This window comes from Neofelis nebulosa, chromosome 2, assembly GCF_028018385.1.
Source record: "Neofelis nebulosa isolate mNeoNeb1 chromosome 2, mNeoNeb1.pri, whole genome shotgun sequence".
NCBI classification, from domain to species: domain Eukaryota; kingdom Metazoa; phylum Chordata; class Mammalia; order Carnivora; family Felidae; genus Neofelis; species Neofelis nebulosa.
The window spans coordinates 150,497,747-150,516,690 of NC_080783.1; the positions used below are offsets into that span (position 1 = coordinate 150,497,747).

Genomic DNA, 18,944 nt, shown 5'->3' on the forward strand with positions numbered 1-18,944 from the left:
CTTATTAAGAATCTATATTTAGGGGCATCTGGTTTGTTTAGTCAGTTGAGTGTCGGACTCTTGATTTCGGCCTCAGGTCATGATCTCCTGGTTGGTGGGGTTGAGCCCTGTGTCGCCCCTGCACACAGTGCAGTGCCTGCTTGGGATTCTGTCTCTCTCTCTCTCTCTGTACCCCTCGTCTCTCTCTGTCAAAATAAGTAAATAAAAACTTAAAAAAAAATCTATATTCAGTTCCATCAGGCCTGGGGTAGGGTCCAAGTTTGTGCGTTTCGAACAGACTTGCCAGTGAGAAAAGTGCTGCTACCGGAGGCCCTCACTTAAGTAACAAGTGCAGAGACAGGACCTCAGGTGCCTGCCCCTCTCCCATTAGCAAGGCCAGGGTTACTCAGCACTTTGCTCAAAGGAATAACTTATTCATAACACAGGAATCATCAAAACTTACCCATCAATCGGCCAGTTTCAGGGTCTCTTTCCATTTTCCAATCTGTATATATCACTCCACCTTCCTAAAAATATTACAGGTTCCTGATGAGTACAAAGACAATCAAAGGGACTAACGATCTCATATTCATGTGCTAAGATGGACTGTGACCCAAACAAAAACAAAGCTGCAGGCTAACATAATCAAATGATAATTTGACACAGTGCAGGGAAGGCTTAAACATTTTTTACATTGAACAAAAAAAGGAATTTGTTGCATTTTTATTTACACATAGTGAAACGGAGAACACAGGCATTTATGGAGATAATCTATGTACACAAGTTCCAACTACTGAGTTCTTAAACTTTTGTTAATTGGAAATTGTCCACTGGGCTGAAAGCTCCAGGAAGGGATCTGGTGTGACTTATTCAGTGATTTGTTCTCAGCATGATACAAAGTCAGTATTTTAAAAGTTTTGTGGAGTAAGAGAAAAAAGGAAATATAAATTCATAATATGGTGTCATTACCTTTTAAAATTGAGAACAGGAAGTGAAGTTCCACTTAAATAACATAACTAGTAATAATATATATTCCAGCTCTACTTATGGCCATTTTAAGGAGTGGGGAAGTCATAAGAACCTGGTGTAAAGAAGGGACAGAAACAACCACACAAATGGAAAAGACGCAGCACTAGTGAATGGCAGAGGTGGGAGAGGTTTAGAGAAAAACATTTAGTCTCATGCCTTTTCTTATAGAAGGAGCACAGAGACTCAGAGAGGTGAAACAATATAGTCAAGGTCTCCCAGATGCAGTCTCCTAATTCCAATGTTTTTCTCAATGGATAGTAAGAGGAAAACACAGAGAAAGGTGTATAAAAAGAGGGGTTGAGAGGACTCGAAGGATGGCTTGGGACGTGTAGACGAGGGAGAGGAGAGGGGAAAACACTGGAGTACGCAAAGTGAAGTATGCTCCCTGGGGCCAGGGCCTATTCATTCACTCCTCTGTGCTTTTGTTCATTAACTCATGTAACAAACAAGGACTGTGCTTCATGCTGGAAATTCAGAGTCAGAAGATAAGTCCTCCCTCCATTCATGCTGCTCAGAGTCTGAGGGAGCAGAGACCGGCAGATGTCTGGTGCACATGCCTAGCCTGTTGCCCGTGGCACATCACCCGCAGTTACCATTGATTGAGTGCATAGTGCTTGCCAGAGTTGTTAGGAGCTTTCTGTATATGACCCAGCCCTTGCCAGAGTCCTATAGGAGAGTTATTAGTACCTCCTGGGTCTCACAACTGATATGTGGAACACTGAAACCGAACCAAGTCAAAGAGGAATAGAATAACTTGGATCAGGTTAATAAATCCATGTTAAATGCCCATTATATCATTAGCCACCTAGCTGGGAACCTTCACGTCCTTCTCCATCCAGTTACCTGGTTCTGAGAATTCTACTCCTCCTACCCCCGTGTTGACATTCTTGGCCCACTGCTCATGCCCTCTTCATCGCTGGTTGGCCCACTTGAAATCACTGCCTCTCCAGCCTCTGCACCTCCCTGGCTCCATTTCCTCCTGCTTCAGCCCTGTCCTGGCCAGTCTAGATGCCAGAGGGGTCTACCTCATTCTCTCTAACCAAAATCAGCCACGTCAAGAGTTGGTAGAAGAGCATTCTACTGGAATGTCAGCCCATGAGGTAGGGAATTTTGTCTGTCTGCCCACAGATATATTCCCGGGGCCAAGAACAGTGCCTGGCATATAGTAAATGCTCAATAAATATCTGCTGGATGATGGGTGAAGTTAATCCTTTCAAGGACAAGGGCTTGAAAGGCAGGGAAGAGTTTGGCATAGAAAAAGAGAAAAATCAGAGCAGCTGGAGAGAGAGAGGGAGACTGGTGCAGACGGGGGTGTAGAGATAGGAAGGAGCTAAGTTATGCAGAATCTTGTAGGCCACAGTGTGAAGAGTTTGGATTTTATTCATGGTTGAATGAGTTGTCACCGAATGGTTTAAGCAGAGGATATCATATTTTAATTTCTATTTTAAGATCTCGTGGTCATTCGTTTTTCTAAAGCTGTCATCGCCCTGCTTTAAAAACTCTGGTGTGCACAGAGATAATTCTATGATTCTACTTACATGAGGTGTCTGGAATAGTCAAATTCATAGAGCCAGAAAGTACAATGGGGGTTGCCGTGGGCTGGAGGCAGGAGTGAATGGTGAGTTATTGTTTTAATGGATACAGAATTTCAGTTTGGGATGATGAAAACATTCTGGAGATAGATGGATGCTCAATGATATGAATGTATCTAATAGCACTGAATTAAACACTTCAAATTTATTAAGATGGTAACTTGTTACTTATATTTTTCCAGAATTAAAAAAAATTAGAATCCCAAGTTATAAAAATTGACAGCCCAAGTTATAAAACAAGTATTTGTTTGGTAAGTGCCCCATTGCTTGCCAAATGAAATTCAAATTCCCTAACATGGCAGAAAAGGCTCTTTGACTGGATCCCAACCTAGCATTCAAGGTATAGCATTCCCTCTTGCACAAATGATTCCACTGTCTCCAGACAAATCCCAGACTCCCATAATTCCAAAGCATTGTTTAGGCTGTTACTTCTGCTGGGAATTGTACTCTCATCCTGGTATTTCAGATGCCTCCTCAACCTGCAAAGTCCTAGCTAACAGTCTGGATTCCCCAACCTCCCCTGTCCTCTTCCCGTGGCTTCTGGATGGCACTGACATGGGTAATGCTATTAATGTGTCTGCTCCATAACCAGGCAGTGAGTGCCCGGTGGACAGGGACTATGCTGTTGATTCATGTCTGACCCAGGGCCTAATGCTGTGCCTGGTGGGCGTTATGCTTCTGAGAACTGGTGTAATCTAATCTTCTCATGATACTAAAGTATGAGCTCAGACTGCATTCCAGCGAGACTGACCTATGGCGTCTTTCCATGGTTTAGGAAAAAAACCCTTTATTTCAGAGAAATAGAGTCATGAATGAAGATTATTAGGACTAAGTGAGATATACTTTGGAAAATACCTGGCACAGACCCTGCTATATAGAAAATGTCCAATAAATGTAAGCTCACTTTGGCTATTATAATAAGTGCCAAAAAATGGCAGCCATTATCATTATTATATCCAGTTGTTACTTTTGAATTGAGTGAGTTTTGCACTGTCTTTCCTACTACATTTTGCTAGCTAACAAAGCAATATATTTTCTTAGTAAATTTCTAACACTTAGCATGGTTTCTTCCATATGGTGTAGGTGTTCAATAAATATTTGCAGGTTGATCAATAAATCATTAGTAAAGAAGGTCATGCTGAATTTTATAGATTTTTTCACATTCATCAGGAACATTTTAAATATGAATTTATGAAGCATGAAGATTTTAAAAATTCAATGCAAATAAGTATATTAAAATATGAAAATGGTATAGATACTGTAAGCCTTCATAAAGCAAATGTACAATAGAGGTTATAATGAAACAGAGTAGACAAGTGGTTGCCAGGGTCTGGGGGGTGGGAGAAACAGGAAGAGGTTGGTAAAAGGGTACAAACTTCCAGCTGTAAGGTTAGTGAGTTCTGAGGCTATAAGGTAAAACATGGTGACCACAGTATAACACTGTATTATATAATTGAAATCTGCTAAGAGAATATAACTTAAATGTCATCACACACACACACACACACACACACACACAAAGATAAATATGTGAGGTGATGGATGTGTTAATTAACTAGATGGGGAGGGAAGGCTTTCACAATGTATATGTACATCAAATCACTATGATGTACCCTTTAAATATCTTACAATTTCATGTCAATTATGCCTCAATAAAACTGAAATTAAGGCTATAAGAACATATATCGACACATACACATATATACACATATATACATACATGTAAATATACATATATATAACATGTATAAATAAGAGAGCAGATAATTCTAACTCACCTCTGTTCCAACAAAGAACTTTGTGCAGAAGTCCTCTATAGGCTTGAGATTGTTGGCCAACGCACCTTCCAGATTGTGGTATGGGTTCATCTCTCCTGCCTTCACTACTTTGCTCTGGGCTAATATTTTGTCTTTCAGAGGAGTATGAATAGAAGGAGCACATATTTACAGTGAAAGACCTTTTAAAATATAGTTAGTTTATATTTTCTGCCCCTTGCCACACACATCTGCCCCATTCTCTCCCCAGTGTGGCGGGCATAAGTATGAGCATCTTTAGACTTCTAATTTAGCAGTGGAACGTGTCTTTCAAACCAAAGCATATGCAGGAACCCTTGCATGTGAAATCTGTCAAAACCTGCATTGCTGTGATTAAAGGGTTTCCTGGTGGGAAGGAGGAGACCCCTCCACCTACTTTCAGGGGTTCCAAAAAGTTCCACAGCACCCAGTTTAAAAAACAGTTCTACATTATTTATATCATTTCAGAATTATTTACAGTAAAAATTGGACATAAAATATATCCTCTGGATTACATTACTTTTGATACTCTCAGTAAAACTATCTACTGAGAAACTCATGTCATTTTTATTCATTTGGCGTTGTATGGAATTTTTTCAAATAACTAATGATTAGACTTTTAAGTATCAAAAATGATCTAACTTCAAAAAATAAATCCATCTAAAATGTATTACTTGTTTTCACAAGCACAGCACATGCATGGAACATAATTTAAAGTTTTCTGGTTAGCTCATGTTTATTACTTAAGAACACCAGGGATTGTACCACATTATCACTGTAACTACACATGCAACAGAGCATAGTTAATCTGGAGGCTAGGGGCGCCTGGGTGGCTTGGTCGGTTAAGCGTCCGACATCGGCTCAGGTCATGATCTCACGGTCCGTGAGTTCGAGCCCCGTGTCGGGCTCTGTGCTGACAGCTCAGAGCCTGGAGCCTGTTTCAGATTCTGTGTCTCCCTCTCTCTGCCCCTCCCCTGTTCATGCTCTGTCTCTCTCTCTCTCTCTCTCAAAAATAAATAAACGTTAAAAAAAATTAAAAAAAAAATCTGGAGGCTAAAATTCCAACACCATCTGGGCCTTCTTTCTTTTTAAAACAAAAGTCTTTTTAAAAAACAAAGATGTCATCTTGTTTTAAAACAAAAGTCTTTTTATGAGCTAAAATTAATAAATGTTATTTACCGAAGCTTTGGAAAATAGAGGAAAGCATGAGGAAAATAAGAAAAACCATCCATTATCATATTTTCCAGAGATAACCACCATTAAAATGTCTCCCTACAATTACATTTCTGTGAATATATATATTCTGTGAATATATAAAGGATTTTCTTTTAATTGGGCATTTTAGCTTTTATCCTGTTTTTCTATTCTCTTAAAGATATTATCTTGGGCATATTCCCAGGTCACTTATTAGTTTTTTTAAAATGTGACATTAAATTTCTAGGAGAGGTGGTAGAGAAATATATCCTCATCAAACCCTACTCCCCACATCTTAATACATCATCATCTAGATTATATCAACCATGGGAATACTAACAAATGAACATAAGAACCAACCAACAAACATATAAATGAAAACTAAAATAGAAGAAAACCTCAGCTACACTAAAAATATATATAACATTAAAAAAACCTATAACATAATTCTGGACAAAAGTGAGAAACAATTATGATTTTGTTGGTACAATCAACCAGTGCTTCCTTTGTTAGGGATCTACATGCTTTGGGCAGTCTCCCTTCCCAAAAGATAAGACATCAAAAACAAGTAACAAGGTAAGCCAAACATGAAACCAGACTTGTAAATAGCTGTATTACAAAGTGCCAATCAACATGTCAAGAAATAACTAGGTACATTTAATCACATTGTTCTTACTAAAAGATATTATTCATATACATTTAACATGAGGAAAAAGGCATTTTTTTATCCATTTAATGTATAAAATTAAAATCATTAAAATATTTCAAATTCATCACTCTCATTTCAATGTCTGTTTTTCTCTTTCTAAATAATACACATTAACATATTAGTAGAGTAGAACGTGTATGTAATTGGTAAATAAATACATGTTTGTTGGCAATATGTGCTCAAAAATTTTTCTTGGTGGGATGCAAGATGGAAAAGTCTGGAGCCCTCTGGTCTAACAAGGAGAGCCTGATCCAGGGGTCACTACCAGTAACACAAAGGAAGAGGCAAAGGTGAGATATGCTATCACGGAAGACCTAATTCTCCTAAGTGAGAGACTGGATGTAGGGACCGGAGGAGAGAGGGATGACTCAAGTTGTGTTCTGGACACACGGACATTGAGGGAGTAGGTTGGGTTTAAGCCCAAGCGATAGCAAGAGGCAAAGTGGGGGGTTCTCAGCAGATTAAGAGTAGACCCAGTTACTGAAAGGAGTGAGGAACGTGGAAAGCATACCGCTGAAATTTGAGTTTGAGGCATATCCACGCTGAGAGGGCAGCAGAGAAAGAGGGCAGAGGAGAGAAACTGAAGAAGTATTAGGAAAACCACAAAAACCAAGGCAGGAGCTCTGAGAAAAGGGGCTACGTTGATAGTGTTGAATGTGGTGGAGTTAAAGAGAATGAAGCCAGACAAAAATGTTGTCATCAACTGTGTTTACTCAGACTTGACTGGAATAACTTGCATATTTATTAAAATCAACATCATCCCCGTGGATTTTCCATCCATGGATTTCCATCACCAGGGCCCAGCATAACAGTAGCAGCTAACACTTACTGAACGCTTACTACCTGACTACATGCCAGGTACTGAAACTGAACTGTGTGCTCTACATGCACCATTTCATTCAATTCTCACAATAACTCCTAAGGTAGTTAAGAATTAATTCTCCTTCAAGGATGATAAAGTGAGGCTCAGAGAGATTAAGTAGCTTGCCCAGGCCTCATATACAGTGGCTTACATTTATTGTGGGTTGACAAAGAGCTGTTCTTAGAGCTGTATATATATTAACTCATTTTATCTTCTCAATACTACATGAAGTCATTACATTCATTATTTGCTTCCGTTATCTTCATGTATCTCTTTTCAAATAAGTTTTTTGTTTGTTTGTTTTAAAGTAAGGCACAGAGAGGTATAGTAATTTGACCTGGTCAAATAATAAATTGTGGCTTTGGGGTTTAAACCCAAACTCCGGAATCTACATCCTTAACCACTATGCCACAGTGCTTAGGAGAATATAACGAGGCTCTGAAGGCAATTACAGAGTAGGAATTCCAAAAACTTTTAGAGCAAAGTCTTCCGCAACAGAATAAACAAAAAGAACATCTTAAAGTGACTACTCAGAAGGGCAGACTACTAAGGATCTAATATGGCAGGCAAAAGCCAAGTAGCCTACAGCCACTAGGTGGCAACAGAGTACCAGACAATGCTCCTGGGAGTGCTCCCCAGGGTGTGCCAGTGGAATAGCTGAATTTGTGATTCTTGGTGGAGAGGAGGGGGAGGAGAACCAATATAGACAATACACAGAACATGGTCAAGAAGCATATGACCATGTGTATTCTAGTCAATAGGTTCAAGTCTGGCCAGAGTAGGTGGATAGCTGACAGTGTGTCGTAAGGAAATTCAAAATACCATAATGAGATCTCAAGTAAAGTTCTGAGAGCTGGCCATCTACACAAGAGGCCAGTCACAACCCACAGTAACTGCCTTTAGTGATAAGAGGAGTGTGTTAGCAAGATCCATTGAGATTACCAAGTGAAATTTAATTTTCTCCAGGATTTGTGGTACTGCCTGCCAACACAGACTTCTAAACACACGTAAAGGGACACAGCCAATTAAAGTCTCAGCTGAGAATTGAAAAACATGTTTGTCCGTTCCCTTTATGAACTGATTTAGCCAAATTTATCAAGTTAAATAATATTCTAAGAAAGAGAGATATATTTCTCTAAGACATATCCACAAAAGAAAGAAAGAAAGAAAGAAAGAAAGAAAGAAAGAAAGAAAGAAAGAAGAAATATCCACCAAGTGACTTTGTCTGTAAAGAGAACATTCATTTGATGGGGAGTATTTCTGTTTGATGACATTGGGGGTATGCTTCAGGATTTGTTTTAAATAGGTCGTTTCTTAAGTGGATGTAGATATGTACTATCCCACCAGAATGTAAGCTCCATGGAAGCAGGGAATTGGCTTTTCCCAGCTATATCCTCAGAGCCTGTCACTTTGCAAGAGTTTAATAAATGTTTTGAATAAACACAGATATAAATATAGAGATAACAGTGTAAAAATTGTTCTTTAAAAAAATTAAGGTATTACAATTACTAAATCACAGCCAAGTGGAGTTTATCCCAGGAATGCAGGGCTAGTTTAACATTTGGATATTAAAATAATTTACCATATTAATAAGCTTAAAAAGAAAAAAAGCATGATCATCTGCAAAAATGCAGAAAAATCTTTTGACAAAATCCAACATTAACTTGTGTATAAAAGGGAACTTCTTTAACCTGATAAAGGCTTCTACAAAAACCCTACAGTTAACATCATACTTACATGTGAAAGACTAAATGCTTTCTCCCTGAGATCTGGATTAAAACAAGAACGCTCTCCCCTAGAGGTTCTAGCCAGTGTAATCAGGTAAGGAAAAAAATCATACTAATCAGAAAAGAAGAAGTAAAACTGTCCTTATTTACAGATGACATTATCATCTATATAGCAAAAATCCAAATGATATTATCATCTAGAGAACCTATATAAATCCTCTACAAATAAACCATGATAACTAATGTGATTTTAGGAAGACTGAAGGATACAAAATCAATACTCAAACATTAATTGTATTTTTATACACTGGTAATGAACCATCAAAAATTAAAAATTTGAAAGTACTATTTACTAGAACACCAAAAAATGTGAAAGACTTAGAGACACCTATCATAAGAAGCAAAAGCCCTGTACACTGAAAGGTATAAAATATCAGTGAGAAATTAATGACCTAAATAGATGGAGAGATAAACTGTACTTATGAGGTAAAAGACTTTATATGGCAGACTCCAAATTCTCATAATACTGAGTTACAGTTTTGACACAATTCCAATCAAAGTCAGAGCAGGCTTATCCAAGACAAAAGATACAATATCCACATGGGAAAGCAAAAAACCTAGAATGGTCAAAAACTATTTTGAAAAAGAAAAAAAAAGTTGAAAGCACTAATTTCAAGGCTAATTACAAAGCTACAGTAATCAAGACAGTGTGGTATTGGTGTAAAGATAAGACATACAGGTCAATAGAACAAAATAGGAGTTCAGAAATGGACTCACACATATTAGGACAGGTGTTCTTTGACAAAGGTGCAAAAACCATCCAGTAGAGAAAGGACAGTGTCTTCAACAAATGGCACTGGAACACTACACGCAAATGAACTCCAATCCATAATTTGTGCAGAGAAAAAAATTATCTCAATAAAGATCATCAACTTAGTTATAAAACTCCTAGAAAAAAAGTAGCCCAAACTTGGGTTAATTTCAAAACCAAAATCATGACCCACAAAAGAACAAACTGATAAACTGTATTCCCTCAAAATTAAAAACTTCTGCTTTTCTAAAGACAGTGTTAAGAGAATAATGCTTAATATTTCACAGACTGGGAGAAAATATTTGCAAATCACATATCTGATAAAGGACTAGTATGCAGAATATATTAAGAGCTCTGAAAACTCTGAAATAAGAAAACAAACAGCACAACTAAAAAACAGATCAAAGATATGGACACTTCACCAAAGAAGATAGGTATACAAATGGAAAAAAATACATGCAAATATACTCAACATCTTTAGTCATTAGGTAAATGCAAATGAGATATCACCACACATGTTTTAGAATGGTTAAGGTAAAAAGACTAGCCATATCATCTATCCATGAGGATGTGGAAAAACTGGAACTTTCCCTCACTGCTCGTTGGAATGTAAAATGGTGCAACCACTTTGTAAAACACTGTGGCAGTTTCTTAAAAAGTTAAACATACATCTGCCATATTATTTAATCATCCCATTCCTAGGTATTTACCCAAGCAAATAAAATCATATGTCCATACAAAGGCTTGTATATGTATATGTATATGTATATGTATATGTATATGTATATGTATATGTAATAGCCCTACACTGAAAAAGACCCAAATGCCCATCAACAGGTGAATGGATAAACATGTGCAGTATATCCATATGATGAAATATTACCCTAGAATAAAAGGGAATTAACTATTGATGTATACAACAACATAGATGAATTCCAAAATCATTATACTGACTGAAAGAAGTCAGACCCCCCCCCCAAAGTGCATATACTCTTTGAATTACATAAAGTTCTAGAAAATTGCAAACTGACATAGTGAGAGAAAGCAGATCGGTGGTGGTCTGGTAGATGGAGGTGGGGGAGGTGCTGGAGGGAGGTGTTAAAAAATGCATCTTTATGTGAGTCACCTTTAGGAAGTGATGGATATGTTCATTATCTTGATTATAGTGATGGTTCCATGGATTTTTAATTTGTCAATACATATCAAATTGAATACTTTAACATGTACATTTTATTGCATGTCAATTATACCTCAATAAACTTGTTAAAAGTAAGAAAAAAAGCACACTATAAAAGATACAGTAATGTCCTTACTAGTAGTTGGATAAAAGCAGTAACATCCTCATGATCATCTTTTTTCATTAAAGAGTAAGGTATTTAATGAGTTACTCTTTACAAGTTACATTAACCTCTCTCAGTTTTGGTTTCCTTAATTATAAAATGGTAATGAAAACTCCCAGTTTGCAGGATTGTCATGATCATTGGCATCTGTTTTACTCATTGTTACACTCCTGGGGCCTGGCATAAAATGAGAATTTTATAAATAACTGTTAAATGAATGAAACCATGTGCAATATTAGCTAGCACAGTACCTGACTCATGGCTGAAATTCAATAAATTATAGCCAATAGCTGAATACAAAGAAGTGGAGAAGAGAACCCAACTTCGATTCCCTCTGGAACCTGGAATTTGGGCCTTTGCAGGCCCAAATACATAAAAACATGAGATGTTTTAATACTGCTTAGAAAATGCCCATAAAAATATAGTGATTCCTTTGTTTGTTGGTTGGTTGGTTTTTAGCATGAGGTCTTGAGTTGTATCTATGAAACACACAGCTTCAAAGTGAGTTTTGCCCAAGCTGGGTATTAGATATATATATTTCTGAGATATTCTATCATTTAACTGAACATTCAACAACTTATAAATGGAAATCCTTTCGATAAGGCAAATATTTGGTAAGTACTTCAGTTTCTAGTGATTCTTGTACATTTCCATTATGCATTGCTCTCAGGGTGGGATATTCATGCATACCTTTATTTTAATAGCTTTGACATTTATATGTGTACCCTTCAATTATTTCAACAAAGGTGTATGGGTTGAGATAGGTTAAAAAGTCAATTGTTATTTCTCTACTCTGTTTTATGGTGGTGCTGTATGAATATTAATTTTTCTATTATGTTCTGATTGGGAATGGTAATTTATTTCTTACATTTCATAACTTATTTTGCTAGACTTGAGATATGTTCCATTTTATACAACTATTCTTTGAGCACATGCATACTTATTAAGACAGTTTTGTAAAAATTTTTCAATGAGTTTTCAAACATATATAAATGTACTCAATAAATGTTTATGAAACTAAGCTGAACTGAATCCTGTGAAATCTTTGTGTGTATATAGGCAATTTTAATGTGTTGGCTGTAGTTATTAGAGCCATTATAAAGTTCCATATTGGAGAGTTTGAGTTTCTGTATTCTTTTTACAAATCAGACTATCTTAGCAACTGTCTAACTCACTGTAGACATAAGGAACCACTAATACTCAAACTATTACATGCCTTTTTAAAAATGTTTTTTAATTTATTTATTTTGAGAGAGGGAGAGAGAGAGAGAATGAGCGGGGGAGGGGCAGAGAGAGGGAGGCAGAGAGGATCCTAGCAGGCTCCACACTGTCAGTGCAGAGCCCATCTCGACTTAAACTCACCAACCCAACCCTGAAATCATGACCTGAGCTGAAACGAGGAGTCAGCCACTTAACTGACTGAGCCACCCAGGGACGCCCTCATGCCTTTTTAATAAACAAAAGCAGTTACCTTGTGCTTTGTAGAGGAGATGGTCCTCACTCAGGCTGATCTTGGTTGGGCAGTGGTCTAAACTTGTTTCACCTTTAGACAGCCTTATCTTTTGGGAGAACATAGAAGAAAGATTATTTCTATATATCCTGTGGGTGATTTATTCTTGCTTTTCCCTTCTGCCCCCAGATGGCTGTTTTCCACCTCCCTCCCCTTGTCCCTTTTCCATTCTCTTTCAGATTTCTGGTTGCTTTTCCCCAGGGATAGTGTCTAAACCACAGTTTCTAAAATCTTGTGACCCAAGGGTGCTTGTCCAGGAGCTCCTTTCCAAATCCCAGGCTCGTGTGTTTAATTTCTGAAAATATTGTGTATTCTGTTTCATAATATATCTTTTTGGTTTTAATATAAAATAAGGGCTTATTCTCCTGTTTCCTAAATCTTTCAGTTAAACGAACCTCCAGAAGGTTGTGTGGGGTCTTTTCATCTGCCTGGCACTGCTTAGTCCATTTGCAGACACACATGCCCCTGAGCTCCAGAAGTGGCCCTGAGTCTGCACCAGAACAGGATATTTTTCCCTCACAGCATCTGCCCCATGTTTCTCCATCAGGATGTTTGTCTATATGCTTACAATTACTCAGGTGAGTCTTTGCACACTTCTTTTAAAACTATTTATAGTTCAAGTAAATCCTACCACAGAAAATTCCTAACCCTCTCTTTCTAATTTCTAATCCCTAATCCCAGCTACTTCAGGAATATTCTCACCCCTCTGTGCTCTCTCTTCCATTTGGAGCAAATATATAATAATGTAATGTAATGTAATGTAATGTAATGTAATGTAATGTAATGTAATATAATGTAATAATGACACTTGTACAACAAAGGGAAAAAAGTATTAAGTTTGGAATTAGAACTACACATTCTAAAAAAGGAAAGTCATCAATATCGGAAGCTCATTCATAATTTCCATACATATTCCATCCACAGCCATATCTTTCTCAAATTAAAATTGCTTTTTTTCAAGCTCTGCTTTTCAAGAAAAGTGCAAGCAATTACTCTTTCAATTACTTTCAGTTTTGTTTGCTCATGGGTATTAAAATACTGTTTCCTACTAGATGCGAAACATGCAGAATTTTGCCTACATCAGGGGCAAAATTAGCATTTCTAGCTAATGGGAGAGCCTACTGATTTACAGAGAACTGCTCATGCACATGAATAGTTATTATACAAATCATTGATAAGTTGCAGCTTGCTAATACATGAACAAATGTCAATCTTGAGTTCACAAAAATTGTGATTTTGGGCTTGACCTAAGCAGGCATCATAATAATCCTCAATGAAAGAATCAGTTGGTTAAATGAATACGTAAATTATAAAGTCTTATGCTAATTTGAGCTCCTCCACTTTTAGAGTGTGTGTATATATGTATGCAAATGCATGTACACAATACGAAGTATATATAAGCTAATAGAATGGACTAAACTGCGTGTTACCTTAATGAGGGGTTTCCAGGAGAGATCTAGATGCAAAAAAGTAGATGGCACATCAAAAGGAATTTCAATACTTTCTTCTTTCTTTTTCTCTATTGGTGGTGGGGTTAAAGCTTTCTGTGATCTGATATCCCAAAAACATATTGTGCTTTAAAAAAAATTCACATGTTATTTAATATAAATAAGAGGTATAGCCTGAGAACTACCATACTTCCTGCTGTTACACATTAGCAATGTAATCATGGCTGTATTTTAATACCTCTGAAAGTAAGATTTTTATGAAATGCCACTGTTTTGCATCTTATAGAAAATTATACAGTTTATAAGGTTATTTCATGACTTTGCTAGTATTAACACGAATATTATAGGAGAATTGAGTTTGGAGACTGACACCATCTTTTTTTTTAACATAACAACTTTATTGAAATCTAACTCATATAGCACAAAATTCACCTATTTAAAGTACACAATTCAGTGGTTTTCAATTTTTCACAGTCAATTTTAGAAGATTTTTTTCACCCCAAAAAGAAATCTTGTACAGATTGGCAGTCACTCCTCATTGCCCCCAGCCCCTCCCACCAGCCCTAGACAACTACTCATCCACCTCTTGTCTGTATAGACTTGTCTCTTCTGGACATTTCACATAAATGGAATCAGAATATGTGGCCTTTTGTGACTGGCTTCTGTCATTTAGCACATTTTCGAAGTTCATGTCAGCACACCATTTCTTTGTATTGCCAAATAATATCCCATTGTATGGAATATACCATAGTTTATTTATCCATTCACCAGTTGATGGACTATTATGAAGAATGCTGCTCTGAACATTTGTGTATAAGTTTTGTGTGGATTCCTGGTTACATTTCTCTTAGGTATACACTGAGGAGTGTAATTGCTGTGTTATATGCTAACTTCTGGGTTTGATCTTTTGAGGAACTGCTAGATCATTTTCCAAAGCAACTGCATCAGTTTTACGTTCCCATCAGCAATGTGTGAGGATTCAAATTACTCCACATCCTTGCCAACACTTGCTACTTTTAGTCTTTTTTATTACAGCCATCCTAGTGGGGGAAGTGGTGTCTCATAAAAATTAATTTAGATTTGGGACACCTGGGTGCCTCAGTCGGTTGAACCTCTGACTTCAGCTCAGGTCATGATCTCACAGTTAGTGGGTTCCAGCCCCATGTTGGACTTTGTGCTGACAGCACAGAGCCTGCTTTGGATTCTCTGTCTCCCTCTCTCTCTCTGCAACACCCCCCCCCAATAAATAAACATTGAAAAAAAATTTAAAATTGATTTAGATTTACATTTGCATGTGCTTTGGAAGTAATATGTAGGAAATCACTCTCTAATCCAAGGTCATGAACATTTATGCTTATGTTTGTTAATGTTTTCTTCTAAAAGCTGCATGGTTTCACATCTTACATTTAGATCTTTGTTCCATTTTCAGCTAATTTTTGTATAAGGTGTGAGGTAAGGGTCCAACTTCATTCTTTTGCTTGCACATATTCAGCCAAATGTCTCAGCACCATTTGTTGAAAAGATTAGTCTTTTTCCATTAAATTGTCTCAGTACTCTTGTTGAAAATCAGTCATCCATAGACATATAGGTTTATTGCTGTACTGTATGATTTCTGTGTCTGTCTTTATGCCAGTGTCAGTAGATCTGTCTCTATAGTTATAACTTTGCAGAAAGTTCAGAGATCAGGAAGTGTGAGTCCTCCAACTTTGTTTTTTATCAAGATTGTCACTTTGGCTATTTTAGGTCTCATTGTGTTTTGTTTTGTTTTGTTTTTGCAATCTTTTTTTAATTTTTAATTTAATTAATTTATTTATTTTTAAATTTACATCCAAATTAGTTAGCATATAGTGCAACAATGATTTCAGGAGTAGATTCCTTAGTGTCCCTTACCCATTTAGCCCATCCCCCCTCCCACACCCCCTCCTCTAACCCTCTGTTTGTTCTCCATATTTATGAGTCTCTTATGTTTTATCCCTCTCCCTGTTTTTATATTATTTTTGTTTCCCTTCCCTTATGTGCATCTGTTTTGTCTCTTAAAGTCCTCATACAAGTGAAGTCATATGATATTTGTCTTTGACTGACTAATTTCACTTAGCATAATGCCCTCCAGTTCCATCCACGTAGTTGCAAATGGCAAAATTTCATTCTTTTTGATTGCCAAGTAATACTCCATTGTGTATGTGTATATATATATATATATATATATATATATATATATATACCACATCTTCTGTATCCATTTATCCATTGATGGACATTTGGGCTCTTTCCATACTTTGGCTATTGTTGATAGTGCTGCTATAAACATGGGGGTGCATGTATCCCTTCAAAACAGCACACCTGTATCCCTTGGATAAATGCCTAGTAGTGCAGTTGCTGGGTCGTAGGGCAGTTCTATTTTTAGTTTTTTGAGGAACCTCCATACTATTTTCCACAGTGGCTGCACCAGCTTGCATTCCCACCAACAATGCAAAAGAGATCCTCTTTCTCCGCATCCTCGCCAACATCTGTTGTTGCCTGAGTTGTTCATGTTAGCCATTCTGACAGGTGTAAGGTGGTATCTTATTGTGGTTTTCATTTGTATTTCCCTGATGATAAGTGAAGTTGAGCATTTTTTCATGTGTCAGTTGGCCATCTGGATGTCTTTGGAGAAGTGTCTATTCATGTCTTTTGCCCATTTCTTCACTGGATTATTTGTTTTTTGGGTGTTGAGTTTGATAAGTTCTTTATAGATTTTAGATACTAACCCTTTATCTGATATGTCGTTACAAATATCTTCTCCCCTTCTGTCCGTTGCCTTTTAGTTTTGCTGATTGTTTCCTTCGCTGTGCAGAAGCTTTTTATTTTGATGAGGTCCCAGTAGTTCATTTTTGCTTTTGTTTCCCTGGCCTCTGGAGACGTGTTGAATAAGAAGTTGCTGCGGCCAAGATAAAAGAGGTTTTTGCCTGCTTTCTCCTTGAGGATTTTGATGGCTTCCTGTCTTACATTTAGGTCTTTCATCCATTTTGGGTTTATTTTTGTGCATGGTGTAAGAAAGTGGTCCAGGTTCATTCTTTTGCATGTCGCTGTCCAGCACCATTTGCTGAAGAGACTGTCTTTATTCCATTGGATATTCTTTCCTGCTTTGTCAAAGATTAGTTGGCCATACATTTGTGGGTCCATTTCTGGGTTCTCTATTCTGTTCCATTGATCTGAGTGTCTGTTCTTGTGCCAGTACCATGCTGTCTTGATGATTACAGCTTTGTAGTATAGCTTGAAGTCTGGGATTGTGATGCCTCCTGCTTTGGTTTTCTTTTTCAAGATTGCTTTGGCTATTCGGGGTCTTTTCTGGTTCCATACAAATTTTAGGATTATTTGTTTTAGCTCTGTGAAGAATGCTGGTGTTATTTTGATAGGGATTGCATTGAATGTGTAGATTGCCTCAGGTAGTATTGACATTTTAACAATATTTGTTCTTCCTATCCAGCAGCATGGAATCTTTTTCCATTTTTTTGTGTCTTCTTCAATTTCTTTCATAAGCTTTCTATAGTTTTCAGTGTATAGGTTTTTTACCTCTTTGGTTGGATTTATTCCTAGGTATTTTATGGTTTTTTGTACAACTGTAAATGGGATCGATTCCTTGATTTCTCTTTTTGTCGCTTCATTGTTGGTGTATAGGAATGCAACCAATTTCTGCACATCGATTTTATATCCTGCAACTTTGCTGAATTCATGATTCAGTTCTAGCAGTTTTTTTGTGGAATCTTTAGGGTTTTCCATATAGAGTATCATGTCATCTGCGAAGAGTGAAAGTTTGACCTCCTCCTGGCCGATTTGGAGTGAAAGTTTGACCTCCTCTTGCCTTTTATTTCTTTGTGTTGTCTGATTGCAGAGGTGAAGGCTTCCAATACTATGTTGAATAACGGTGGCGAGAGTGGACATCCCTGTCTTGTTCCTGACCTTAGGGGAAATCTCTCAGTTTTTCCCCATTGAGGATGATATTAGCATTGGGTCATTCATATATGGCTTTTATGATCTCGAGGTATGATCCTTCTATCCCTACTTTCTTGAGGGTTTTTATCAAGAAAGGATGCTGTATTTTGTCAAATGCTTTCTCTGCATCTATTGAGAGGATCATATGGTTCTTGTCCTTTCTTTTATTGATGTGATGCATCACGTTAATTGTTTTGCAGGTATTGAACCAGCCCTGCATCCCAGGTATAAATCCCACTTGGTCGTGGTGAATAGTTTTTTTAATGTATTGTTGGATCCGGTTGGCTAATATCTTGTTGAGGATTTTTGCATCCATGTTCATCAGGGATATTGGTCTATAGTTCTACTTTTTAGTGGGGTCTCTGTCTGATTTTGGTATCAAGGTAATACTGGCTTCATAGAATGAGTTTGGAAGTTTTCCTTCCATTTCTATTTTTTGGAACAGCTTCAAAAGAATAGGTGTTAACTCTTCCTTAAATGTTTGGTAAATTCGTCTGGAAAGCCATCTGGCCCTGGACTCTTGTTTTTTGGGAGATTTTTGATTACTAATTCAATTTCCTTATAGGTTATGGGTCTGTTCAAATTTTCTATTTCTTCCTGTTTCAATTTTGGTAGTGTATATATTTCTAGGAATTTGTCCATTTCTTCCAGATTGCCATATAATTGCTCATAATATTCTCTTATTGTTTTTATTTCTGCTGTGTTGGTTGTGGTCTCTCCTCTTTCATTCTTAATTTTATTTATTTGGGTCACTTCCTTTTTCTTTTTGATCACACTGGCTCATTGTGGTTTTAATTTGCATTTCCCTCATAGGTAATGTTGAACACCTTTTCATGTGTTTATTGGCCATTTGCTATTTTGAGAGGAGAAATGTCTATTGGTAATCTGCTCACTTTTACATTGGGTTTTTTGACTTTTTGTTGTTGAGTTGTAAGAATTTTTCATATTCTGGATAGAAATTTCTAATCAGATATATGA

At 37.0% G+C, this 18,944-nt stretch overlaps 1 protein-coding gene and 1 long non-coding RNA gene across 4 annotated transcripts in view; one reads left to right on the forward strand and one right to left on the reverse strand.

The window, feature by feature from the left end:
* The window catches only part of LOC131504460 (uncharacterized), a 43,672-nt gene extending 30,451 nt beyond the window's left edge, over positions 1-13,221 (forward strand). The window contains exon 4 of the long non-coding RNA XR_009258004.1: positions 12,932-13,221. This is a non-coding gene — a long non-coding RNA (uncharacterized LOC131504460). The remainder of the gene's footprint in view (positions 1-12,931) is intronic.
* The window catches only part of DNAI3 (dynein axonemal intermediate chain 3), a 95,282-nt gene that overhangs the window by 15,265 nt on the left and 61,073 nt on the right, over positions 1-18,944 (reverse strand). For all 3 annotated transcript variants that reach the window (XM_058716768.1, XM_058716767.1, XM_058716766.1), the window contains exons 15-18: positions 13,977-14,121; positions 12,508-12,595; positions 4,379-4,509; positions 443-506 (exon numbers count right to left, since the gene is read on the reverse strand). In XM_058716768.1, coding sequence (XP_058572751.1) covers positions 443-506; positions 4,379-4,509; positions 12,508-12,595; positions 13,977-14,121 — 428 coding nt within the window. The remainder of the gene's footprint in view (positions 1-442; positions 507-4,378; positions 4,510-12,507; positions 12,596-13,976; positions 14,122-18,944) is intronic.